Here is a 27,295-nt window from a genome sequence, read left to right as displayed (position 1 = left end):
AGGCGGGGCCCATTACTTACATCATAGGAGCCTACACAACACAAAACACTGTTGCTGTATGTAGGTTTTATTGCATTTGTTTTTTATCTTATATTTTGGAAATGTACATCCAGGTTGTTTTTTCCTTTAATTTTTTTTGGGGGGCCCCAAGAGAGTGGGGCCCTAAGCTATAGCTTGTTTAGCTTATACGTAAATCCGGCACTGAAATCTCCACAGACACGGCGCCAACCGGTGCTCCAAGGCCCACCTGCCTGACCCTCCCCCTTCCTCCGCCTGACACTGTTGTTGTTGTTTAGTCGTGTCCGACTCCTCATGACCCCATGGACCAGAGCACGCCAGGCACTCCTGTCATCCACTGCCTCCCGCAGTTTGGCCAAACTCATGCTGGTAGCTTCGAGAACACTGTCCAACCATCTCGTCCTCTGTCGTCCCCTTCTCCTTGTGCCCTCCATCTTTCCCAACATCAGGGTCTTTTCCAGGGAGTCTTCTCTTCTCTTGAGGTGGTCAAAGTCTTGGAGCCTCAGCTTCACGATCTGTCCTTCCAGTGAGCACTCAGGTCTGATTTCCTTAAGAATGGATGCGTTTGATCTTCTTGCAGTCCATGGGACTCTCAAGAGTCTCCTCCAGCACCATAATTCAAAAGCATCAATTCTTGGGCGATCAGCCTTCTTGATGGTCCAGCTCTCACTTCCATACATCACTACTGAGAAAACCATGGCTTTGACTATACGGGCCTTTGTCAGCAAGGTGATGTCTCTGCTTTTTAAGATGTTGTCTAGGTTTGTCATTGCTTTTCTCCCAAGAAGCAGGCGTCTTTTAATTTCGTGGCTGCTGTCACCATCTGCAGTGATCATGGAGCCCAAGAAAGTAAAACCTCTCACTGCCTCCATTTCGGAGGGAAAGGGAAGCGGCAGGGGCGCGCGGTGAGTCCTTCCATGGCGGTTGCGGGGTGTGGGGTAGGGTAGTGGGGCGCAAGAGCGCCGACTCTAACGGGTCACTAGGTCAGGAAAAGCGAAATTCATTTCTCTATCTCTCTCTCAAACACAGAGCCCTCAGGCCGCAAACAAGAGCGTGGCGTGGTTGCTATGGCAGCGCCGAACAAGAGCCGGAAGCCGCGAAGGGGTGGGCTTCCGGTCGGGCGCGCCGTCTCGCGGAAGAGAGAGGGGACCATAGAGAGCGGATTCGAGGCGTCCTAGAACGGGCGCGGAACAAGGGCGGGGCGGAGTGAGCTGGCGCGATTGATTGTTGCGCCCTTTGCTCCGCCGCTGAGCGTTCCGAGCGAGGCGCTGCGCCCCCTGAGCGGCCGTGCGAGGCACCAAGGCGCCTTCCCGCCCGGGCCTGGGCTCTGCTACTTGCCACCTGCCCAGAGGACCCCCCCCTCCGCTCCTCCTCCGGACCCGGCCATGCTGCCCAACACAGGGTAAGCTGCGAGGGGTTCCCGCTCTCGCCGCGCCGCGCGCTGTCGCCAGTAGGTCGCCCCCAGTTAGCGTCGCCCCCCAGCCTGTCCTGCATAATGCAGGTTTTGCCCCGTATTTCAATGCAAAATGCTGCGTCCTGTATTGATAGCAGCTTTGTCCTGTATTGCAGGTCTTTTTTCTCTCTTTCTTTCTCTCTTTGCAAAGTTAGGGATCTTCTCCAAATGCATGTGTGTGTGAAAGGTCATGCATTTAACAGGTGCGCAAATTCATGTATGTGTGCGACAAATTCTAGAGCGGGCCATCCTGTTAGGCGGCAATTGATTGTCATGACTCATAGAACCGTTTGGAAAGGGAGCACAAGGGTCATTTAGCAATGCAGGAATCTTTTGGAGCTCAAACCCATAACCCTGAGATTAAGAGTCTAGTGCTGTACTGACTGAGCTTTCCCAGAAATGGGAATAATAATAATAGTAATACCGTCCACCAACTTTGACCTGCCCTGCCCAGTATTTTGCCAGATCAAAGCTGGCAACCCCAAATTGGCATTTCCACAGCTGGGCTGGTCAGGTCGGAGACAGGGCAAAACAGATGGTCCTGGACCTGCAGGTCAAGCCGTTGTTGAAAGACACGGTTGAAGGGGGCCAGAGGCTCGAAACTTGACAACTGCTAAACCAGCGGCTGCTTACTCTGGCTCCTCTTGGGGAGGAAAGAGAGAGAGGGTGCAGAGCCAAGTAGGTGACCTCTGTCTGTAACGTGTGCCTGACCTTGTGTGCCTAACTTTCGCCAGCAACATGCCATCCTCCTTGCTTCCATGCTGCAAGCAGCAATGCAAACCTTTCATAGTTGCGCAGGTAGCCAAATGTTAGTAAGATGACATACAGTAGTACTATTCGCAGTGGTGGATTTTCCAGAAGTGTGGAGAGGTTTGAAGTGGCTTCTCCAAACTGGATAGCAAGTCAGCCAATGAGGTTTGGTTAAATCTAAAGGAGTGCATGGGGCAAAAATAAACAAATCACTTGTTCACATATATACTGATGCAGTCAGAACCTGACTCGGAAAAGAGAGGTTTTTGAGGTTTTTGGTGGGCAGCGTCACCAAACAGTTGACACCACTGTGTGTCACAGCAGGTGGAAAGGTGTGTTCTTATACTAGGGGTGATTAAGAAAGAGGCCATTGCTAAAACAGCAAGTGCTGTCATGCATTTATATAAATCTACGGTATAATTGTATTTAGAACATTGTGCATAGTTTGTGTTGCACCATCTTATTTAAGTAACATGCAACATGCAACAATGTAAAGTGTCACTGTTTAGGTCATACCTCGTGTTACGTTTGCTTCACGTTGTGGCTTTTCAGGTTACGAACGTGGCAAACCCAGAAGTGTTTACATCCGGGTTCGCTGTGCGCGCACATACAGAAGCGATCTGCGCGCTTCACACATGCTCAGAAGTGGTCTGCGCACTTCACGCACGCGCAGTAGCCCGCACTCTACTTACAGACTTTTCAGGGTGTGAACGGCACCCCAAAACGGATTGCGTTTGTAAGTAGAGGTACCATTGTACTTTATTTCCCCTTCTTGAAGAGTTTATTTGAAACTCATTGAGAACCATGTACCACTTCTTCTTCTTCTTCTTCTTCTTCTTCTTTGATTAAGGAATTGATTTTTCTCTTATCTATGTGAGCTTCCTTATGAAGTATAACAAGTCCAGTGTAGCACTCATTTTACTTAAGAGCTCTAAGCACATGACACATAGCTATTTCAGATCTCACAGTAGTTATCCTACAGATGTGTTATGTGGTACATAAGAAAAAGATTTGCAGAATTTAATCTTTGCAGCCTGTTTGCCCACTGCTGTGTGTGGTACAAGTGAAAAATTCAACAATGCAGCGGTAGCATTCCCCATTCTGGTCCCCCCCCCCCAATTATGATGGGCTTCAGATCCCATCTGCTCTGCTCAGCATGGCCCAATGGCCAGGGATGATGAGTGTCCAACAATATCTGGAGGGCACCATCTTGGCTACCCCCTGCCATAAGGAGTCTTGCCCTCACTTGGACTATAATGATTTCAGCTTGCAAAAATTGTGAGAAGGTGGAGCAGTTGGAAAGTATGTGGCCTTATTGACTGAAAGAGCTCACTGCGTAGGATTTATTTTTCAAAGAAGAGCGGCAGTTATCAGTTCAAGTGATCTGCACTCATAAAGATTACGAGTGAATTTTGTGTGGAACACAGGTTGAATCCTGTTGTGGCTTGCTTTGTCCACGTTGCAAATTGTTACAAGTAGCCCTACTGTTGCAGCTTGTAGTCATCTGTATGGTTGCAGAATCCAGACTGAGCTGCCAGTAGAATTTCAACAGGCAAATTAAATCTGTTAATTGCCCGCTCCCATTGCTGGGCTTCTGGATTGCTACATACCAATAACAGAGATAAAAAAATTACTTCAGTTTGGAGACACACAGTAAGGATGAGACTAATTTTCTCAGACCATTTGTCAATTTTAAAAAATGGAAGTGTGGTTCTGCTCTGTCAAGTGAATACGTAAGAACTAAAATTACTTACTTGGAAGGTCAATTGCCTCCCTCTCTCATGTTGTGTTACATTTATTCTCCCGTAATAAAAGGGTGGGAGGTCCTGTGGTGTTTTAACTTCCCACCCTATTTTGTGTGTGTGTGTGTGTGTGTGTGTGTGTGTGTTAATGGGAGGGTTTCACTGAAAGGGCACTGGAATCAATTAGACCCCAGTTCAGACAAATGGGGAAATGAATTGCTGTGCATCCAAGGTAATGGAAATTAAATAACTCCAACATGGTAAGAACTCTAATTGAATAACCCCATTGCCTCTATATATTGGCAAAGCTGCTGCTCTAAAGAGGCGTTAAACAGTTTGTATTGTGTCTGGGAGGCATTGGATGGTATGAACAAATGCCGTCACACTATGAGTCAAAGTGGAGGCACCAGAAAAAAATATTGAGATTGCACAGAAGGGACAAAATACACTTTTGCAGTGTGAGCTTTGCCACACATTAGATATCTGAGACAGCGATAATGTTTCATGTTAATGCTCTCATCCCAAGTATATGTTCTCTGAAATAAATCCAGCTGATTTTGATGGAGTTCGCTTTCAAGTGATCATGCTTAGGGTTGCAGCTTTCTTTTAATCTTTCATTCATGATTCGGTTGTTATTTCCAGGATCTGAAAGAAGTATGTGTTTTCTGATTTGTGAATAATAATAATAATAGAAAGTTTGCTTCATTTCACATGTGGGTCAGGCAACCATAGACAATCTACTTGTCTGAAGGCAACAGTGGCGCCAGCTGCGTAGCTAGCCGCTCGGGTGCCTGGTGTGGGGGTGTGTCCTGCAGCTGGGGGCGGGGCTATATGCCCATGGGGGTGGGGCAAGCCTCTGCAACGCTTGGAGCCTCTCCAATGCCTCACACTCAGCTGTAGAGCTGCTGAGGGAGATGTAGTAGGCAGACGCAAGTCCCACACTGCTGTTTCAGGTAGCATGGAACCTGCAGGCCTAAACTACCACACCACTCCTAAAAAGTTCTGTGAGCCCATTTAAAAAAAACCCTCATTTTGTCACTCTCCCATCAGTGATGACACCCGGGGCGGACCACACCCCCTTACCCCCCTTCCTCCGCCACTAGGTAGAGCTCATGCTTTGCTTGCAGAAGATCCTAGTTTCAGTCCCTGGCATTTTCAGGAAGGGGCATGACTGACCTTGATGGGCCAATGGTCTAACTTGGTTTAAGGCAGCTTCATCGCTTCGTGTGTGAGCCTTAGATGGGATGAAGTTGGGATGAAGTCCAGTTGCCAGAAGAGGAGGTACCTGGTGGCATTCCTGCACTTAGTGGCATTGAGAAACGTACAGAGTAGGGGCAAGATCGGAATAGTATTGGGAACTGGAAGTGACTTGTGGGCTACGATGTCATCAATTTCTTACCATGCGGCAGTTAAAACAAATTGTATAAACTCACTTATGCAAGTTGAGTCAATGTATGCAAAATAGAATGCACTGGGGACTCAGCTACACTAGTCGATTTATAACGTTATAACAATGTGTCACCAGGTGGCTCTGTAGAGCCGAAATCCAAAGTCAGTGATAATTTTCATTGTGAGCTTTTAGAATGTTTCCCCCCCCCATAGCATTTTTTTTATAGCTGTATAGATCCAGCCCGGGATGCAGGTGGCACTGTGGGTTAAACCACAGAGCCTAGGACTTGCCGATCAGAAGGCAGTGGTTCGAATCCCTGCGACGGGGTGAGCTCCCGTTGCTCGGTCCCAGCTCCTGCCAACCTAGCAGTTCGAAAGCACGTCAAAGTGCAAGTAGATAAATAGGTACCGCTCCGGCAGGAAGGTAAACAGCATTTCCGTGTGCTGCTCTGCTTCGCCAGAAGCGGCTTAGTCATGCTGGCCACACGACCCGGAAGCTGTACGCTGGCTCCCTCGGCCAGTAAAGCGAGATGAGCGCCGCAACCCCAGAGTGGTCCACGACTGGACCTAACGGTCAGGGGTCCCTTTACCTTTAGATCCAGCCTTGGTAAATTATAAAGCTATAGTCATGTTATTTGTGGTTTCTAGTTAATAGAATTTAAGAGCATGTTTTCTACTGAATTTCAGGTCTTTGCCAATTTCAGGTGATTCAAATCCTGCATTTTCTTCTATTTATCCTCAGTAGTTAAAAGATAACTGTTTGTCTTATCATTTATTTTTAGGAGGTTGGCAGGATGCACTCTCTTTATCACGGGTGCAAGCCGTGGGATTGGAAAAGCGATAGCCTTGAAGGCAGCCAAGGATGGGGCAAATATTGTGATAGCTGCCAAGACTGGAGTGCCGCATCGCACACTTCCAGGAACTATCTACACTGCTGCAGAAGAAAGTAAGCAAGCTTGAAAGAGAGAGGTGCATAGATTATGATCTGAGTGCCAAAATCTGCTGCAACCTTGGAGAGCTGCATCCAGTAACTAACCTTGCCTTGGATATTTCCGGTGCCAGTTCCCACCCATGGCCCTGTTCACGTGCAGAGAGTGATGATGATGATGATGATGATAATAATAATAATAATAATAATAATAATAATAATAATAATAATAATAATTAATAAATTTATTATTTATACCCCGCCCATCTGGCTGGGTTTCCCCAGCCACTCTGGACTGCTTCCAACAAAATATTTAAAAAGAAGTCTTCTTGTATTTAGTTCGTGTATGCTATTCTTTGACTTAAGTGATGCCCTTCTTTTGCAGTTGAAGCAGCTGGAGGAAAGGCTTTAGCATGCATTGTCAATGTCAGAGAAGAAGAGCAAATTGTCGATGCAGTGGATCAGGCTGTCCAGAAATTTGGAGGTAAATTAAATTCTGCAGCTTATGTTGAGTGTAAAGGTAAAGGTACCCCTGGCCGTTAAGTCCAGTTGTGAACGACTCTGCTTATCTCGCGCTATAGGCTGAGGGAGCTGGCGTTTGTCCGTACGCTGCTTCCGGGTCATGTGGCCAGCATGACTAAGCTGCTTCTGGTGAACCAGAACTGCACACAGAAACGCCCTTTACCTTCCCGCCAGAGCGGTACCTATTTATCTACTTGCACTTTGACGTGCTTTCGAACTGCTAGGTGGGCAGGAGCAGGGACCGAACAAAGGGGGCTCACCCTGTTGCGGGGATTCAAACTGCCAACCTTCTGGTCGGCAAACCCTAGCCTCTGTGGTTTTGACCACAGCGCCACCCGCGTCCCATGTTGAGTGTAGTAATCACTAATTACACAGTTTAAAAGTCTTTTTTTTAATTCAATAACAAAACAATTGTGTTAAATATTTATTTTGTAAAAGCTTATATACCTGCTTGAATATTTTTTTAGAACCCCAACCTTCAAAGTGGGTAATCCTTGTGTAATGATTAGCATGTTGTTTTAAATGGTTGACTTTTATGATGCGTAAATGTCTTATTTTTAACAATCAGGGATAGATGTTCTTGTGAACAATGCAAGTGCCATCTCTTTAACTGGCACACTGGATACGCCTACAAAAAAAGTGGACCTAATGATGACTGCCAACACAAGAGGAACCTACCTCACGTAAGTGTTTGTGGATAACGAACCTTTAAAAATAGCTCTGTATGCTCAGTAATTCTTCATTCACTGGATCAAATTGGAGACATTATGGGCAAAATACAATCCTGGACGCTTTAGAGTCTGTTGACCTTTTAGAGAGAAAGATTCTGAATTTGATCATCGCTATAAGAAAAAACACTCCTTTTCCCTCATGAAGTACCCAAGAGCCCGTGTAGAGTACAGTGGTGCCTCGCAAGACGAAAAGAATCCGTTCCGCGATTCTCTTCGTCTAGCGGTTTTTTCGTCTTGCGAAGCAACCCTATTAGCGGCTAAGCGGATTAGCGCTATTAGCGGTTTAGCGGCTTAGCGGCTATTAAAGGCTTAGCGGCTTAGCTGCTAAAAGGCTATTAGCGGCTTAGCGGCTTAGAAAAAGGGGGGGGGGAGCGGAAAACCCCCGCAAGACTTGCAAGACGTTTTCGTCTTGCGAAGCAAGCCCATAGGGAAAATCGTCTTGCGAAGCAACTCAGAAACGGAAAACCCTTTCGTCTAGCGGGTTTTCCGTCTTGCGAGGCATTCATCTTGCGGGGCACCACTGTACTTATGTAGGTTTCCTGTCGGTAGGAGAAAATAACAGAGGCCAACCAGAGAATATTGAGAAGCAAAGCAGCTAGTAAGCCTGATCTTTATCACCATAACTGTTGCAACAGGGTGCTCACAACCACACGCAGGAGGGAGGAGGGACCCAGAACATTGGTGTGTCTTATATAGACTTTTGAAATTGCCCACCCTGTAGCCTAAGACCACCCCCCTGAAACATCATACATACATCACAGAAGGAGGCGATCTATAGCAGATTCCTGTTTGCCAGGGTATCTTATAATGGTCACTGGGTTAGCGGAGTCTGTAACCTGAAGCGGATGTAAACTGAAGCGTTTGTAACCCGAGGTACCGCTGTACTGTGGAAATTATCAAGTTTCTAGTACAGAGGTCATACTCCATGATTGGGTAATCGCAGCCCTAGAGAGTCTTAAATCTTTTGCTTTAAGAACTTAACTTGTAGCAAGGATATTTTCCTTATCTTCTTTGTCTTGCTTCATTTGTTGATCTTCCTTCTGCCTTGCTCTTTTCCTTGGGCTTGTGCAGAAAACGCATTCCCAGCCCTGCTGCCGTTCCCTTGGCTCAGGGGGAGCAGCACAGAGGCTTGTGCAGTAAGAGGGGATCTTGCGCAAGTCGAGCCTTTCAGCAGCCCCACCCGCTTTCTTTTGACAACTGCCGTATATCCAGTAACACAGGCCTTTCTTAGGCAATGCTCAGCTGACAGACACAATTTGGCACCGTAAAATGTTCCTCTTTTTCTTTCGCTTTGCCGAGGTCAGAATGTTTGCGCGTTAGCAGGTAAGAGAGGAGGAAAAGGGTATTCAAAGAGTGCTACCATAGTGGATATGAGAGCAGTTGGTGTCTTTGTCCCACCCCCTTAATTTAAATGCTCTTTCATATGCAAGTTCTCAACAGTCTTGTCACACTCCACAGTGGCTAAGAAGCAGAACCCTGGTGGCAGCTGTGCAGATAGGATCAGACTGGCTTCTCAATAGCTGGGGTCGCCAGGGGCAATGACTACTAGTCACTACCACACAGTGTCCCCAAGTACCCTCTTGTATACTGTCTTGCATTTAAAAAAAACCCATGGATGGTTACTTTTCTTCCCAGGGAGAAATGACAAAGTGCTCAGTTGGAGACATAACTGCAGTGAGCAGAGCCCTGCACAATGAGAAGGCCCTAACAGAGGGGAACAGTGTGTACATTTGCACATTATTATTATTATTATTATTATTATTATTATTATTATTAATTTGGCACCATTGCAAGACCTTCCACCACAGACACCCATCTGTCACGATGATGACAGTTCTGCTAGTTGTATAATTAGCGTCTGCTTCAGATCCAACTAGATATTTAATACTGTTCTGGTGAGCCCCACCTTACACTTATTTACCCTCCCAGTGTCCTTGCTGCTCTTGAGTGTCTCTCTGTGTCTCCTTTGCTCCTGATCGTAGTTGTCTTTGTTGGGATGCTTCCAAGGGAACGGGGGCAATTTGCAAACCCCCAGCTGGCTCCAGCCCACCAGCCGGTAGTCTAGCGATCTCCTGTCCTTGGCTCAGCATGAAACAGCAACCTGCAGCTTCAGAAGCTGGAGCACACTCTAATCAGCAGAGTAAATAACACTGCGCAGACAGAAGTGGCAAGAGACGACCGTGAGAGCATATTTACAGGCAGTTTATTCAGCGTATATCAGGACAAAGGAAAAAACATGTCTTCTCCCTTTCATGTCCAAGAGCAAGCAGTAAAAGCAATAGCTATACACGCAAACAGAAGTTCCCAGCAAGCTGTGTTGGAGTGTAAACAGACATGGGACATACAACAATCCATACATCTGTTTTAAGGTGAAAAAGAACATCAGTATCCTAACAGTCTTATCACTGTGACCAAGTCCAACTGAACTGGTGCAAGCAGCAACGTTCCCCCTCCTCCTTGCACAAGCGCTGGGATGCTGCTACTGAAAAAGGTGCTCATTTCTGGAGCATCAGGTTGGGCTACCAGTTTTGTTATTGCAGAAGAGGAAAGGCACAGGTAGCCATCGTATTGCTCTCCAGGTGCTGTACTCTAATACACATCCCATCAGCCACAGCCAGCATGGCGCATGGTTGGGGATGATGGGAGTTGTAGTCCAGAACACCTGGAGGTCGCCACATTGACTGTCCCTGGGTAAAGGGGTTAGGAAGCTGTGTCTCTATTCTTTTAGCCCTTGGACGTTAATGGAGATTATACTGCTGCTGCTTGGCATTATTGACAGTGAGAGGGAACAACGGGTAAACTCTCATACCAGGACTTCTACACATTTTATAGGGAACAGCCTTCTGGTCCCAAGGCCTCTGTTGTGGCGCTTGGTCTGCTTCCAGGTTATGCTTCCTGAACCAGGGATAGAGAACCCCTTTTGGCTTCCTAGGCTAGATCCTTATCAGGATTGAGGTTGCAAGCCCAATTTGGCAGGTGGGTAGGGCACCCACTTGGCAGTCACACAATGCAATTACGTTGTCACATGATTGAAAGATGGGTGGGGCCACCCACTTGTCTGAATCCCTTGCGCAGAGAAGCTAAGCGCGCAACAGCCATATTGTTCGGTCGAGTGTTCAGTGCCTCCTGTTCATTTCTGATCTCTGACATTTTTAATTCTGTTTTATGTTCTTAATTCTATATCGGTTTCTAAATACATTTCATCATTATCACTGCGTTGTAAACTGCTTCTGCAGTGTGCTGCTGGCTCAACAGCATTTATGAACTTGAAAATACTTGCCTAAGGGTTGTCTGTAAAGGCATTCCTGTAGCTCCTATAGAACTACTTTCGTTTGTTCTGCCATCTGCAGAGATAAAAAGCATTTCCACCCTAATGAAATTGAAATTACTGAGAAGTATGGAGCTGGTTGTGGGGAAATGTAGCCATGTAGACACTGTTTGTTTCATGAGGCTATATCTGGCAGTTTTAACTGGCATCCAAGACTGACATGCTAAATGGAGAACTTGATCCATGATTTTCAGTATTCCTTTTGTGAGAATTTGCTCAGAAAACAGAGCCTTCTCAACTTTGAAACATTCCATTGAAGCAGTCCTCAGCAAACTCTTGCGTCTTATTACTCTTGCCCTAGAGCTGTGCCTTGACACCTTTAATTATTAAGATCACTCATGGCTTAAATTCATTGCTTGACTAGAAAGCCTAGAAGCTGAGGGGATATCTTTTACTAACCCTGCTCAGCTTTTTAATTACGTTTCATTAAAATGTGCCTTTATAGCTGTAAACATGTATTTCTTTAAAAGAGAACTTCATTCAAAATTCTCCAGGAAAGCAAATGCCTTTGACAGTATAACATGTAGAGGAATGTTTTGATGATATGCTTCAGATGTATTGGGTCCACTGGTTTCTTGGTGGGAGAGACATTTTTCTCCATATATTATTTGCTTAGTAGCATTATCTCTGACCAATACCTGCAGGCAGTTTTGATAGTTCCAATTCTCATTTATGGGGAATATCTTGGGGGTTTTTTTGCTCTTAATTCTGCAATACGTTAAATGAGGAAAATAGCTATTTAAGTTATTGAGAGAAGTGCCTTTCCAAAGAGAGTACCGTATTTTTCGCTCTATAAGACGCACCAGACCATAAGACTCACCTAGTTTTTGGAGGAGGAAAACAAGAAAAAAAATATTCTGAATCTCAGAAGCCAGAACAACAAGAGGGATCACTGCACAGCGAAAGCAGCGATCCCTCTTGCTGTTTTGGCTTCTGGGATAGCTGCGCAGGCTGCATTCGCTCCATAAGACGCACACACATTTCCCCTTACTTTTTAGGAGGGAAAAAGTGAGTCTTATAGAGCAAAAAATACGGTAATTTGATACTGTTTTGATTGTGGCTGCATTTGCACACAGTAAGCCAGGACTTCCAGCTTTTTGTGGTTTATCTGGAAAGAGCAACATGCTTTGATGCTCGCTGCCTGGCTACTTCTGCTTTGCAGCTCTGCAGGTGAAGTAAACAAAGCAAGAAACTGTGGCTTTGCATAAAGTCTGAACCAGAGATTGTGGCTGGTTGCTCTCTAAGAAGTCACAATCAGCAAACCGATGGCAAACCATGGCTTCAAGTTGGGTAGTGATCACGTTTGCATTGTTGGGGCACAATAAACCACAATCGCTGGTTTGGATGTAGCATGAGGCTGACGCTTCCTGGTTTGTTGATCTTGTTCTCACCAAGCGAAAAGTGAAGCTGGAGCAATCGGACAGCATGACACTCATATACAGTCGTACCTCAGAAGTCGAACAGAATTCAGCCATTAACTGGGTTGCAGCCAGATACTTTATCTCGGTACATGGCTCAGAAGTGTGTATGACGCTTCCACACCCCCGCTTTTTACATTACTTTTTTAAAAAAACCATTATTTCTAAAGGGAATTATTGAGCCCAAAGTTATGCCCTTTTGAAATCCCATTGGGTTTAATAGCAGAGAGTTTAAACACACCCACCTCTCTTACTAATAACCTTCATAGTGATTGACTTCTGGGTGTTTTATTTATTATTTATTAATTTAATTAAACTCATAAGTGGGATGGAAACATAATAAAAAATTATGCCTTCTGTAAGTCCCAGACTGTATATGAAAGGGCCAGTTGTGTGTGTGTGTGTGTGTGTGTGTGTGTGTGTGAGTGTGTGAGTGAGTGAGAGAAACACACATGAAAACCAAAATCTGACCAGAGCTCATGATATAAGTACAAGCAAATCTGACTCTATTCCCTTGTGTTTATTTGCTTCTCCAGATCTAAAATATGCCTCCCTTATTTGAAGAAGAGTAAGATTGGCCATATCCTCAATATCAGCCCACCAATTAACCTAAACCCTATCTGGTTCAAAAATCACTGTGGTAAGTATAATTTTAAATGCTCATTTATAGTGAAATTCTTCCAAACTCAAGGAAGTGTAAAGGCTGTCTCTCTTCTACCCCTTCTTTTCCTCTACAATGGTACCTTGTTTCTCAAACTTAATCCATTCTGTACGTCCATTCCAAAACCAAAGCATTCCAAAACCAAGGTGCGCTTTCCCATAGAAAGTAATGCAAAACGGATTAATCCGTTCCAGACTTTTAAAAACAACCCCTAAAACAGCAATTTAACATGAATTTTACTATCCAACGAGACCATTGATCCATAAAATGAAAGCAATAAACAATGTACTGCAGTCACACAATCAATCAATCAGTAGCTGAACTGGGTTCCACACAGCCACAAAAACAAGCAAGAAAGCCGCAGAAATGCAAAATAAATAGCAAAAACAGACAGACCTCAGTGTAACACTCAAAACGGAAGTGTGGCACTCAAAACGGAGCATGTTCAGCTTCTGAAAAAGGTTCGCAAACCAGAACGCTTACTTCAGAGTTTGCAGTCTTTGGGTTCCAAGGTGTTTTAGTGCCAAGGCGTTTGAGAACCAAGGTAACACTGTACTTGCAACCTGAAAGTTTGTGGGGAAATATTCTTTAAATCATTGCACCTTGTGTTCACATCAGCAGCTTCTCTACTTAATTCCCAAATAGTCCTTAAAAATGTAAAGGGACCCCTGACCATTAGGTCCAGTTGTGGCCGACTCTGGGGTTGCGGCGCTCATCTCGCTTTATTGGGCAAGGGAGCTGGCGTACAGCTTCCGAGTCATGTGGCCAGTATGACTAAGCTGCTTCTGGTGAACCAGAGTAGCGCACGGAAACACCGTTTACCTTCCCGCTGGAGCGGTACCTATTTATCTATTGCACTTTGACGTGCTTTCGAACTGCTAGGTTGGCAGGAGCAGGGACCAAACAACGGGAGCTCACTCCGTCACGGGGATTCGAACCGCCGACCTTCTGATCGGCAAGTCCTAGGCTCTGTGGTTTAACCCACAGTGTCACCCGCGTCCAGTTCTAATATAGTGACACCTTGCATTCCTTTTTTGGACTGAGCTGGAGAAACATGTCCCCCCCACCCAGGGGGAAACACAAGGCATGCAGTGCCACAGAAGGTGCGTCCCATTAACTGCATGCCGTTCCGCAGAAATAATTCCTAGGTCATGGCTGGATGTCAAGGGCAAGCTTTATTTCTCAGTCAGGTGCTCATGTGCAACAGGAATGGCCAACCGGTGGCCCTTGGAACTCAAGTGGTTCCTGTGTTTATTTTTAAATTTTAATCTGATTTAAGCCACTTCAGAAAGCAGTTTCTCAGCTCCTTCACTATAGCAGGGCTGTTGCTATCAATACATGAAAAGAGGCCGAAATGTGAGATAAGGGGTGGGGTGGGGGGGAGAGATCATGCATTAGATACAAAGATAGGAAAGAGATTCTCATTGGGGTGAGGGAGACAAAGGAAGCTATCTGACTTGTTTGTCCATTTCACCTAGTAATGTCAGTTTTAACTGGCGGCAGCTTCCCTAGATCTTGGGCAGATAATCTTTCCCTTCTACCATTATAAGAAAAAAACTGCTCCCTTTCCCTTATGGGATATTCCGAAGCCCGTATAGAGTCCTTAAATGGGTTCCCTATTGGTAGAAGAAAACAGAGGCCAACCACAGTATATTGAGAAGCAAAGCGGCTTGGCTCGTATGCCTGATCTTTATTAAAGGAAATTAACTGTTGTAACAGGGTCCCCACTCACCACACGCAGGAGGGAGGGAGAACTCTGAACAATGGTGTGCAAGCTCTTATATAGACTTTTGAAATTGCCCACCCTGTAGCCCAAGACCACCCTCCTAAAACATCATAAAGGTAAAGGTACCCCTGCCCGTACGGGCCAGTCTTGACAGACTCTGGGGTTGTGTGCCCATCTCACTTAAGAGGCCGGGGGCCAGCGTTGTCCGAAGACACTTCCAGGTCACGTGGCCAGCGTGACAAGCTGCATCTGGCGAGCCAGTGCAGCACACGGAACGCCGTTTACCTTCCCGCTGGTAAGCGGTCCCTATTTATCTACTTGCACCCGAAGGTGCTTTCGAACTGCTAGGTTGGCAGGTGCTGGGACCGAATGACGGGAGCGCACCCCGCCGCGGGGATTCGAACCGCCGACCTTTCGATCGGCAAGTCCTAGGTGCTGAGGCTTTAACCCACAGCGCCACCCGCGTCCCCTAAAACATCATATATACTGGTATATCACAGAAAGAGGTGGTCTACAGCAGAGGAGGTGGCCTACAGCAGAAATCCTGTCGGCCAGGATAATGGTCACTGATTGCATTACCTGAGCAGTCTGGCCATTCTTTTGTGATGGTTAATACAGTTCCTGAATCCAGGTCACAGGCTCACCCTATTCATACACAAAAATGCCCTGAAGACAGGATTTGCAAGCAAAAAGTCAGTGAGAAGGCTTTCCCCATTTGCCTCCCTTACTGCAGAGGAATATTTGAGGTCATTGGGAAGAGTCAAAATGGCTCCAGGATTGCTCTATAGCCATACTATTTCAGACACATGGTTCATATATTTAGATATGTGTGCATTTATGAATATTTATTCTGTATTTGAGACCTTAAAATTCTTATAACAACCTGCTGCCTGATCCTTTTAAATAAGAGCCTTCTGCATGCGAAAAATGCGCTATTCTGCTAAGCTACAGTCCCTTCTCCCGCGTTGTACATCAAGCCCAGATATTAGCGACAATCCTCTAACACTACTTACAAAACCAGGGTTCCGTGATGTTCTTTGACGCAAGGTGTCCCATTGTCCTTTTCACACAATGCATTGTCGGACTATGAGGTAATTGATCTGCTTACAACATTCAGATTGTGAAACTGTTTGGGAAAAACAACCGTAATTTAGATAAGAACATAATGGAAACCTTGCTCTACATCAGCATTCTGTTTCCCCTAACAGCCAACCAAATGCTTGTCTCTTTCTTGGCAATCCTCTATCCAGCTATAAGAGTTTTCTGCTGAAATATGAACAATTCGTACTGCATATAGGAGGAAACATTTTTGATGTCTAAATCTAGTTTTCCATCTTATTCTAGCTTACACAATTTCTAAATATGGAATGTCCATGTGCGTGCTGGGAATGGCAGAAGAATTTAGAGGAGAAGTTGCAGTCAATGCATTATGGCCTCAAACAGGTTTATATATCTTTTAAAAATATATAATGTTTTTGATGGGTTCACTGAGCTTAACTCTTGTTTCAATGTGTTCAGAGAGTATGATGTCTTGCATTTGTTTAAAGTGTATATACAGTTTCCCTTCAATATTCGAGACTTCTGAAGCATATGTATTATTATTATTGTTATTGTTATCGTTATCATTTACATTGTTTTTGACAGTGTTTCTCAAACAGTGAGTCTGCCCCTGCACCGCCATATTGTGACAGGTGGGACTTAGTAATTTTCAACCCTCCCAGCTAGGTTCTGGGGTTAGGAAGTTTGAGAACTGCTGCTCTGGCTTGAGCTGCTCCCACCTGACACTGGAAAGCTGACGCACTGAAATTAACCTTTTTCAAAATAGTTATTTATTTGAGATACAACCCAATTCTATGCATGTTTACTTGGGAACATATTCCATCGACTCCAGTGGAACCTACTTGTGAGCATTAAACGCCCGTCCTTTACAGCAGAACGCAGCCAAGCAACTGTGGTTGGAATAGTAACATCAAAGGTTTTATTTATAAAGCAAATAACAAAACAACTAGGCGACTCTCACATCCATCTTCTTCAGCAAAGGAAGCAGAGAGAGCAGAGAGAGGAGACTTTTAAATAGTTCCCATACTCATACATCAATTAAGTAATTAAAGGCAACCCACAAATGTGAGAATGAGACAATACAATACTAACACTACTCTCAACTAAGTGCATATAGGACCAAAGCCTTAGGTTAACAGTATATGTACAGTAAAAGGTAAAAAGCTAAAGGACCCCTGGACAGTTAAGTCCAGTCAAAGGCAACTATGGGGTTGCGGCGCTTATCTCGCTTCAGGCCGAGGGAGCCAGTGTTTGTCCATAGACAGCTTTCCAGGTCATGTGGCCAGCAAGACTAAACTGATTCTGGCGGTGCGGAACACCATGATGGAAACCAGAGCGCACAGAAATGCCGTTTACCTTCCCGCCACAGCGGTACCTATTTATCTACTTGCACTGGTGTGCTTTCAAACTGCTAGGTTGGCAGGAGCTGGGACAGAGCAACTGGAGCTCACTCCGTTGCGGGGATTTGAACCGCCGACCTTCCAATCGGCATACCCAAGAGGCTCAGTGGTTTAGACCACAGCCCCATCTGCGTCCCCTATATGCACAGTATACCCATTTGGTAAGGAGTTCATCTTTTTTGCTTAACAGATGTACTTTACCACTGCATCATATCTGAATCTAATTTTGTTAACTATATTGTGAAAAATCTAAAAAGTTGTATTATTACAGAACCAGAAGAGCAGATCTGAGTTTGTGTTACTACTATTAACTAGCCCGTTATTTTAACACTTAACTGGGGAAATTTACACATCTGCCATCAGGAGGAGGTGGAGAAGGACCCAAGATTACCTTCCCTTATAATTTCCCTGGGGTGACATTTTTGTGTGAATATAATGTCCCTATGTTCAGCAGAGAGCACTTTCATAATTCTTATGTAAATTCAGACAGAAGTCTGCTATGGGTGCTGTGGGGATAATTTTTATGCTTGGTATTCTCAGAAATTCATATTTTGCTGCATAGTTTCAGTTTGCTCATACAATGAAAACCTAATCTGCAGCCCAGTTAATACATATGTAAAGAGAACGGTGTGTGTGTGTGTTCTGGTTCACACCTAATGCTAAGCCAAACTATGGCTTAGTGAGAACAAGTACTGTAAGCTTTTGAGTATAAAGGTAAAGGGACCCCTGATCATTAGGTCCAGTCCTGGACGACTCTGGGGTTGCGGCGCTCATCTCGCTTTATTGTCCGAGGGAGCCGGCGTACGGCTTCTGGGTCATGTGGCCAGTATGACTAAGCCGCTTCTGGCGAACCAGAGCAGTGCACGGAAACACTGTTTACCTTCCTGCTGGAGCGGTACCTATTTATCTACTTGCACTTTGATGTGCTTTCGAACTGCTAGTTTGGCAGGAGCTGGGACTGAGCAACGGGAGCTCACCGCATTGCAGGGATTCGAACTGCCGACCTTCTGATCGGCTAGCCCTAGGCTCTGTGGTTTAACCCACAGCGGCACTCGCGTCCGAAGCTTTTGGGTGAAAACAGTGGCTGCCATGTGTCTGCATTTGCACATGGCTTGGCTCCAGGTAATGCTACTAGCAGCCGTATCGGAGGAGGAGTGAAGCAACCACAATATTGGCTCTCTGTACCTGAACACTTGCTGGTTCTTGTTAAGTAGTTGTTTGGCTTAGCGTTATGTGTGAACAAGGTCAGAGAGAGAGAATGTGACGGTTCCATGGAATATTAAACATTTCTGGCCCATTATCTGCAATGGATAGACTTCAAGATTTTATAAACTTTAAATCTTTACCGATCCTTCCACCACCTCAGATATCTAAAGCATGGGTAGGCAAACTAAGGCCCGGAGGCCAGATCCGGCCCAATCGCCTTCTAAATCCGGCCCACGGACAGTCTGGGAATCAGCATGTTTTTACATGAGTAGAATGTGTCCTTTTATTTAAAATGCATCTCTGGGTTATTTGTGGGGCATAGGAATTCGTTCATATTTTTTTCTTCAAAATATAGTCCGGCCCCCCACAAGGTCTGAGGGACAGTGGACCGGCCCCCTGCTGAAAAAGTTTGCTGACCCCTGATCTAAAGGCTGTTGGCAGACAGTGCTATAGATCAGCGGGTGGCTCAGTTTGAGGGTGGCTTGTGGGCCGGTTAAACAGCCTCCATGGGCCTCTTCCGGCCCATGGGCCTCAGGTTGCCAACCCCTGGTCTAGAACCATACCCTTGGAAGGGTCTGTATAGGCCATCTAGTTCACCCCTTGCATGATGCAGTAAAATAATTGCTAACTTATCCCTTCTCTCCTGTGTGTGTGTCTTTAGCTATATATACCTCTGCAATGGATATGCTGGGAGGAGCTGGTGTAGAGAAACAGTGCAGGAAAACAGATATACTTGCAGATGCCGCATACTGCATTTTAACAAAGCCCAAAACTTTCACCGGAAACTTCGTCATTGATGAAACTTTATTGAGAGAAGAAGGAATTCAGAATTTTGATGTATATGCGGTTGCCCCAGGTAATCTAGATTTATTTTCTTGCATATTGCATTCGTATTTGCCGGACTACAAATATATAGCCGTAATCCATGTATTTTTTGCTTGCAATACCATGAATGTATTAAGTCTTCCCAGATGTCCCATTTATGACACAATAAGTGTACTCTGGTATCTTACGTATAATGTAAAGTCCTAAGTCTGTCTTCATGTTTGTGCTTCAGTTGTACTAGGAAACACCAATAGCTAAGATGTGGATATGCCCTCAGCCTTTCATTTACATCTATTTAACTGCATAGCGTTATTCTGCTATACAAAATACGGACTTTTCCATTTATTGTTTCACTCTATTTTTAGGTCATCCTTTGCTACCAGACTTCTTTTTAGATGTGGATCCCGAAACACTAGCAATGAAAATGGAAGCACAAGGTAAGCACATAATTGCCTCCACCCCACCCAGATGTTGTTGGGCCTAAAATCGGAGGTCAGAACTAAGCCTCTTACGCTCCACCTGAACAGTTTTCCTGGCTGTAGACCTTTCCGTGCCAAGCAAATAGAACAGAAGTACCCATTGTTAATTGACAGGGCTTCACGAATCACAGGTGTTGTATATTTCACTCATATTGTGTAACGAGAATTGCAGCAACAGCTCTACATAAAAAATACAGATGCCAATTTTTAAAAAATCCATACTTTTATAACAGTTTTCTTTCATTTCAAGTTTGCAAATGTTCCCCTTCCCCATTAGACTTTTCTGTTTGTTTGTTTTAATTCCAAGGCACATGACAACCCTACAAAGAGGCTGGGAGGTCATATTTAACTAGACAATGATTTCCAAACTTACTTATCTAACATTCTCTGTGATTATGGAAATATAATAATAATAATAAATAATAAAATTTTATTTATACCCCACCCTCCCCAGCCGAAGCCAGGCTCAGAGCGGCTAACAACAGTAAAAAATAACACAGTTTACATAAAATCATAATCATTTAATTGAAATACATTCTAAAATCTATTCATTCTAAAATCAATTCAGAGTCAAATTAATGGCAACCATTGGGCTAGAGTTCTGTGAGGCTTACAAAAGGAGGAGGTCAGACTGTGCCTCAGCCAAAGGCCTGGTGGAACAGCTCTGTCTTGCAGGCCCTGTGGAAAGATGTCAAGTCCCACAGGGCCCTGGTCTCTTGTGACAGAGCATTCCACCAAATCGGGGCCACGGCCAAAAAAGCCCTGGCTCTGGTTGAGGCCAGCCTAACCTCCCTGTGGCCCGGGATCTCCAAGATGTTTTTATTTGAAGACTGTAAGGTCCTCCGTGGGACATACCAGGAGAGGCGGTCCCGTAGGTACGAGGGTCCTAGGCCATAGAGGGCTTTAAAGGTTAAAACCAGCACCTTGAACCTGATCCTGTACTTCACCAAGAGCCAGTGCAGCTGGTATAGCACCGGGTGAATGTTAAATGTCTCTTCTCTTGAATTCCATCACATTCAAACATAATAATAGTAGTAGTAGTAGTAATAATAATAATAATAATAATAATAATAATAATAATAATAATAACTTATTATTTAAACCCCGGCCATCTGGCTGGGCTTCCCCAGCCACTCTGGGGGGGCTTCCAAAAAAATATTAAAATACTGCAATACATCAAACATTTAAAGCTTCCCTAAACAAGGCTGCCTTCAGATGTCTTCTAAAAGTCTGGTAGTTGTTGTTCTCTTTGACATCTGGTGGGAGGGCGTTCCACAGGGAGGGCGCTACTACCAAGAAGGCCCTCTGCCTGGTTCCCTGTAACTTGGCTTCTCGCAGTGAGGGAACCGCCAGAAGGCCCTCGGTGCTGGACCTCAGTGTCCGGGTAGAACGATGGGGGTGGAGACGCTCCTTCAGATATACTGGACCGAGGCCGTTTAGGGCTTTAAAGGTCAGCACCAACACTTTGAATTGTGCTTGGAAACATACTGGGAGCCAAGACTGGTGTTATATGGTCTCGGCGGCCACTCCCAGTCACCAGTCTGGCTCACTGGGAAAGGCTCCAAGGGAAAGGCTCACTGATTGGTCATTTTTGCTGTGGATTGAACGTGAGATCTGCATAAAAAACATGTTCCCTACCCCCGAGCTATGACTCCTTGCTCCAGTATTTTCCCTGCTTTAGTGCTCAGGACCGCCAACCTTTTTCTCCTTGTTTGATATGAGTTCCTGAGTGCACAGTATTGTAACTGTTGACTCCATTGGTCAATGTTGGTCCTACAGGAGCTACTCCAACCTTCAGAGAAGGGAAAAAACAAGACCTTCCCAAGCATGAAGGTCCTGACAAAACTAAACCTGAAGGTCCTGACAGAGGAAAGCTTCACGTGCATTTTGCTGCCGAGAAATCAGGGGGGCCTGTAGCAGAAACTTTTAAAATTATAAAAGCTGCGATCAGTGACGAAGTTGTAAAGTCAACCCAAGGAATTTATCGGTTTGAATTATCTGGTAAGAATCTTTATACCTGTTTAAGAGTTACTGAAATTATGTTGGGCGGGCCTAGGATCACTGCTAAGGCAAGAGGCCTGCATACCAATAGTACCACCACATGTACTTTGCAGAAAAGATGCCAAAACACCTTTATAGTGGTGGCAGTTTTCAAATAATTCACACTTGGTGCTGTCTGAAATATTTTGAAAAGACAAATATGGCAATCTACTTAACACACACACGGGTATGTTTTATTTGTGAATGTTCACGTGGGCACACAGAGAAGAGGTTGGGCATCTACATAAAAAACAGGGATGTGGTTGTTACAACAAAACAGCAATTACACCAAAATTGAGCGAAAGTCATTTGTGATGAATGGGACAAAAGTTTTGTTTACTACCAGGTGTGCTACTGTTCTTGAAGGTGCCAGTCAATCTCTTTCTCTAGTGGTTAGAATAAGCTGGGTTGGCAGTGGAAGTTATAGGGCAGCATAGTGCCGTTATTAAGGGAAAGAAATGTCATTACAGTGGAACCTCGGGTTACGTACCGTCCTCCTTACAAACGCTTCGGGTAACGAGCTCTGTTAACCCGGAAGTAGATGCTCCGGTAGTGAACTTTGCCCTGGGATGCGAGTGGAAGTCGCGCCTCAGGTTAAGAACAGTTTCGGGTTAAGAATGGACCTCCGGAATGAATTAAGTTTGTAACTGGAGGTACCACTGTAAAAGATTATAATGAAACTGATTTTAAACTTCAGAGGGTGGTATCCAACATTAGTCATACTCTGGGAAAGACCCACTGAAATCACTGGACTTCCAGTTACTGATTTCAGTGGATCATTAACTCTTGGAAAGACTTAATTGGCTCTTACTGCTTATCTGACATTTGTTCAGCTTAGAAACGAATGTGTCTAATTTTATGTGGCATTACTCTTGTGTTAGGTGAAGGAGGAGGAGCATGGTATATTGATCTTAAGAACAAAGGTGGCAGTGTAGGAAGCGGAGAACCACCAGGAAAAGTTGATGTGGTTATGAGCATGTCCAGCACTGACTTCGTAAAAATGTTTTCAGGTAGGTATTGGGAACAACTGTCCTTTCATTTAGTCAAATGTATTCATGCTCAGCTATTCCATTGGACTTTTGCTAATCTTAAATGTGTCTGCTCGTAGAGCTGCTTGCATTTGATAAATTTTCAGGAGCGTGTAGAATTATGTATTTCATTCCAGTTTCTTTATTCTACCCTTTGAGAAGAAACCGCTAGCAAAGTCTCCTATATGTCCAGGACCTTCTTTTCTGCTTGTAGATAGGATGCCATTTACGGGAAGCGTTAGAAGTGAGCTAGCAGAGAAGAGTGTTGGTGGAAATATTCCACATTTGGGATACCAACAAGTCCTTCACCATTTCACCACCACCATTTTACAACAAACCTGCTCCCCCCCATGTAAAGTTAGCAAGTGGCAGGATGATGCAGATCATCAGGGCTGGTGCAATTTAATCAAATGCATGTTTACTAAGTTTCACTGAGCTGACAGGAGCTTCCTCACATGTAAAAGTGCACAAGAATCCATGAGGTGTGGGGAGGTCTATGCGGCACAGAAAGCGGCAAGACTGCGATCTACTCGATCTACTTAAAAACTGGCAGTGGGGGGTTCAAGTCAAAGCAGGAAAGCCCCGATTTTGGGGGGTGGGGTGCAGAGCCTCTTTTTTGGGGGGGGGGCTGTTGGACAATGTGTGACTGTCATACAGGCATGATCTTGCTTCCTCACCACACATGTGACTCTATAGTTACTCACCTGGAATGAGAATACAGGCAACTTCCTGTTTGCACGGGGGTTACGTTCCGGGTCATTGTGCACTTGCGTGAAATCGGAAACCCATTGACAAAGCTCTGTTCCACCCCGCCCCCATTCCATCCTTTTAGTGACATTTCAGTGACGTCTTTCTTAAAAAATAATTATTTTTATTAAATTTTCTGCTGTTTAACATATATAATAATTCTCTCTCTCTCTCTTTTTGTTTTACTCCCCACCTCATTATCCATGGCGGTTTTATTCCTCTCCTTCTGTTGCACCCTACCTTCTATCACTTATACCATAACAACAATAATATATTCTCTCATTTCTTCTGTTGTTCATAATTCAAATCCTGCTCGTGAATTCATCGTACAGTACCATTTCCTTAAGTAGTCCGAAAAAGGCTTCCATTCCTCCACAAACCAGTCATTGTTAGGTTCTCTTCTTTTAGCTGTTAACTTTGCCATTTCAGCATAGTCCTTTTTAAAAAACAAAACTTTATTAAAACGTTTCAGTGACGTCGTTATGACGTTTCTGGGTCACTTCCGGGTTCAGCGCTGTGCGCAATTGCAAACATATCGGTCATGCCTTAAATAAGTTACCTGTAATGCCGTACTTCTTTATGAAAACAGGAAGTGGCAACATCACATTTAAAGCTATCCATGTCATTGTTGGTCTTAAGAGTAGAGAGGTTGCTTAACTGAAAAACATGGCAGAAGCACTGCAATTTGCAACTCTTTTGTGGTTCTTTAAACCATTTTTTTTTCTCTTTTCAGGCAAACTGAAGCCAACCCTGGCTTTCATGTCTGGAAAGCTGGCAATCAAGGGTGATATGGCCTTAGCAATCAAGTTGGAAAGACTGATGGGTCAGTTTAATGCCAAACTGTGACGGTTTATGGTGTCACGTTGAACTTTCAATAAATATTCAGTTACCTTGCTGTTTCAAGATAACTAATCCTTGCTCTTGTTTAAAATACTCTCAGTCTATAACTTCCTGAATATATGACGTTTTGTAGGAATAACTGCACCAATTTTTAACTTCATTTACTTGGAATGAAAACCCTAGTGATTAAAGTGAGATGTATTTCGTAAGAAGTGCATCTAGATTAGCGTGGAACATGTCTTTTTTCAAAGAATCAATTCACCATAAATTTGCAGAAGGACATTTACTCCTTTTGGTGGCACTGTGAACCCCCATATTGGCTTAGATCATGTTGGCATTTTCCTTTTCTGAGGTATCCATGTTCCAAACTTTCCAAGGGTTGGGTTCCCTTAAAACCCATGCACCAGTGAATACAACAAGTAAATTGCACTGATTTGGGGTGCCTATGAGTTAGGCCTTCATTCCCCAAAAGGAAAACTTGATCCTACATCCTGTTACTTTTTGAAACCCAAAGAATAGCCCATAGAATCATTTGGTATGAAAGCTCATTGACTTAAGCAGAGGACACCAGGCTAGAATTGCCCATTAAATTACCATATTTTTCCGCCTATAAGATGCCCCCATGTATAAGTCCTATTTTGGGGGACTTAGATTTAAGAAAATGGGGGGAGATGGCCCCATGTATAAGACTCCGCCTAATTTTTGACATTATTTTTTAGGGGGGAAACCTAGTCTTATACACGGAAAAATACGGTACCTCAAATACACGTCTGTTTTTTTCTTTGTCAGTACTGACATTTTGATTTATATGGTTTATTTTTAATGTTATTTTTTTAAAAAAGATTTGGGTTTCAGTTACGTAATTACTTTTTCCTTAGAATTTTTAGACGGAGATCAGTGATCAAAGATTTTTATTTTTTAAAAGGGGGCAGATATATGTGCCTTGCAACAGAATCCTAACTATGTCTACTCGAAAGTGCCTATAATATTACCTCAGAGAGTAGTATTTTGGAATGAAATATTTTTTAATACATTTGCTCCTGTGAAAAACTGATCCTGCCAAACTGTATTTAGAGAGAGAATTGAAATAAAATGTATCTTTTTGTGTGGCAAGTCTGTTTTGCTTACAAGTTCTCATACTATGTATTGTGCAAAAACAAAACAAAAATGTTTCCTGACACTTGCGGCTGCAGCATTGGGTGTGTGGGGGGGGGGGGTTGTGTGGAAAAGTACCTTGGTTCTCAAACCTAATCCATTCTGGAAGTCCGTTCCAAAACCAAGGCGTTCCAAAACCAAGGCTCGCTTTCCCATAGAAAGTAATTTGAAATGGATTAATCCATTCCAGACTTTTAAAAACAACCCCTAAAACAGCAATTTAACATGAGTTTTACTATCTAACAAGACCACTGATCCATAAAATGAAAGCAATAAACAATGTACTGCAGTCACACAATCAATCAGTAGCTGAACTGGGTTCCACACAGTCACAAAAACAAAACAAAAAAGAGCCGCGAAAACGCAAAATAAACAGCAAAAACAAACAGACCTCAGCATAACATTCAAAACAAGTGTGGCACTCAAATTGGAAGCGTAACACTCAAAACGGAGCACGTTCGGCTTCTGAAAAACGTTCGCAAACCAGAACGCTTACCTCCGGGTTTGCAGTGTTTGGATTCCAAGTTGTTTGAGTACCAAGGCTTTTGAGAACCAAGGTACCACTGTACTGAAGGGTCCTGTTTTTTTCTTCTTCTTGACATAATGGAGGTGTGTATATGAAGATTTCAGCAAGGGCCTGAGTGTTTCCCCCAAAATATGTACAATATACAGTAAGACAAAACTAAAGTCACAATATTTCAATCATTTTGAAAAGTCAAGTAAAATAATTGAGGGAGCCATATTTGAGGGGGAGCATGGAGTTTTTATGATAGTTAATGGGGTTGTGGATTTAAAAAGTTTGAGGGACACCACGAGAGAGAGAGAGAGAGAGAGAGAGAGAGAGAGAGCGCTGCACAGTGTTGCAAACTTCCCATTTGGGGCTTTGACTCCACCCACTGTTAGCTGCAGGCCGTGATTAACTAAATGACTATTAATTGGGGGGGGGGGGAGTTTCCCACCCCTAGGTAAAGGGAAGATAAAAAGTCCACATGTCTCCAGGTTTACTACACAGATCTTCTCCAAGGTAATATCTTTGATGCTAAAAGAGTCCCAACTGGTAATATAGATGGATCACTTCACAGACATTCCAAGCAATTGTGATTTGATTGGGTAAGCTTTTGAGTTCAAATCAGAAAGGCTAGTGGGATTTCACAGTTGTAGAAAACTGTTTCGCCACAATTTAAACTATTTCATCTGGAAAACCTATCTGCAAATAACTGCAGGCCAGAAGCTCTCCATTGTTTTATAGCAAAAGAAACAAACCTGTAGATAGTGTTTGAGATGCTACTCAATTGAAACAGTGTAATCTTGGAGTTGGGCAGAACTATTTCAGAAGTGTTTTTTTCTTAAGATTCCCCTGAAAACCGAATAGCTGAAAGCAAGGGTAGAAAATAGTTCTGGAAACGCAGATTAAGATTGCACTTCTAAACTCAGTTACAGATGGGTAGCCGTGTTGGTCTGCCATAGTCAAAACAAAAAAAATTCCTTCCAGTAGCACCTTAAAGACCAACTAAGTTAGTTCTTGGTATGAGCTTTCGTGTGCATGCACACTTCTTCAGATACCTAAACTCAGATACTTCTAAACTCAGTTACTAAGGAATATTCCCCCTGGGATACAGACTTCTGAGTAAACATGCATAGGGTTGTGATACTGAGCTCAGAGTCTGCATGTGTGCTGTCCACTTTCCTCCCTGCCCTCATTTTCTGTGTTTTGTTCTACAACAGTCACACAAGCTGCAACCTCTAGTGGGAGACCACATCAGGGGAGCTGAGATGGTCATTTTAATATTTTATTCTGGTTTTCAGCTTCCAGATCACTGTGGAGCTGTTCTTAGGCTGGATGATAGTGG

The 27,295-nt window shown here is 44.1% G+C and overlaps 1 protein-coding gene across 1 annotated transcript; it reads left to right on the top strand.

The window, feature by feature from the left end:
• Positions 1–1,202: 1,202 nt before the first annotated feature.
• Positions 1,203–25,403, top strand: HSDL2 (hydroxysteroid dehydrogenase like 2). Its single transcript, XM_028712335.2, has 11 exons — positions 1,203–1,420; positions 6,135–6,298; positions 6,666–6,764; positions 7,371–7,485; positions 12,816–12,919; positions 16,011–16,109; positions 18,993–19,187; positions 19,522–19,593; positions 21,415–21,636; positions 22,557–22,685; positions 24,184–25,403. The coding sequence occupies exons 1-11, from the start codon at positions 1,404–1,406 to the stop codon at positions 24,294–24,296; spliced, it is 1,329 nt and encodes a 442-aa protein (XP_028568168.2). The 5' UTR covers positions 1,203–1,403; the 3' UTR covers positions 24,297–25,403.
• The last annotated feature ends 1,892 nt before the right edge of the window (positions 25,404–27,295 follow it).

Source organism: Podarcis muralis, chromosome 17 (assembly GCF_964188315.1).
Source record: "Podarcis muralis chromosome 17, rPodMur119.hap1.1, whole genome shotgun sequence".
In the NCBI taxonomy this organism is placed as follows: Eukaryota; Metazoa; Chordata; class Lepidosauria; order Squamata; family Lacertidae; genus Podarcis; species Podarcis muralis.
The sequence above is the reverse complement of the archived record's forward strand: the minus strand, read 5'-3'. Positions and strand labels throughout refer to the sequence as shown.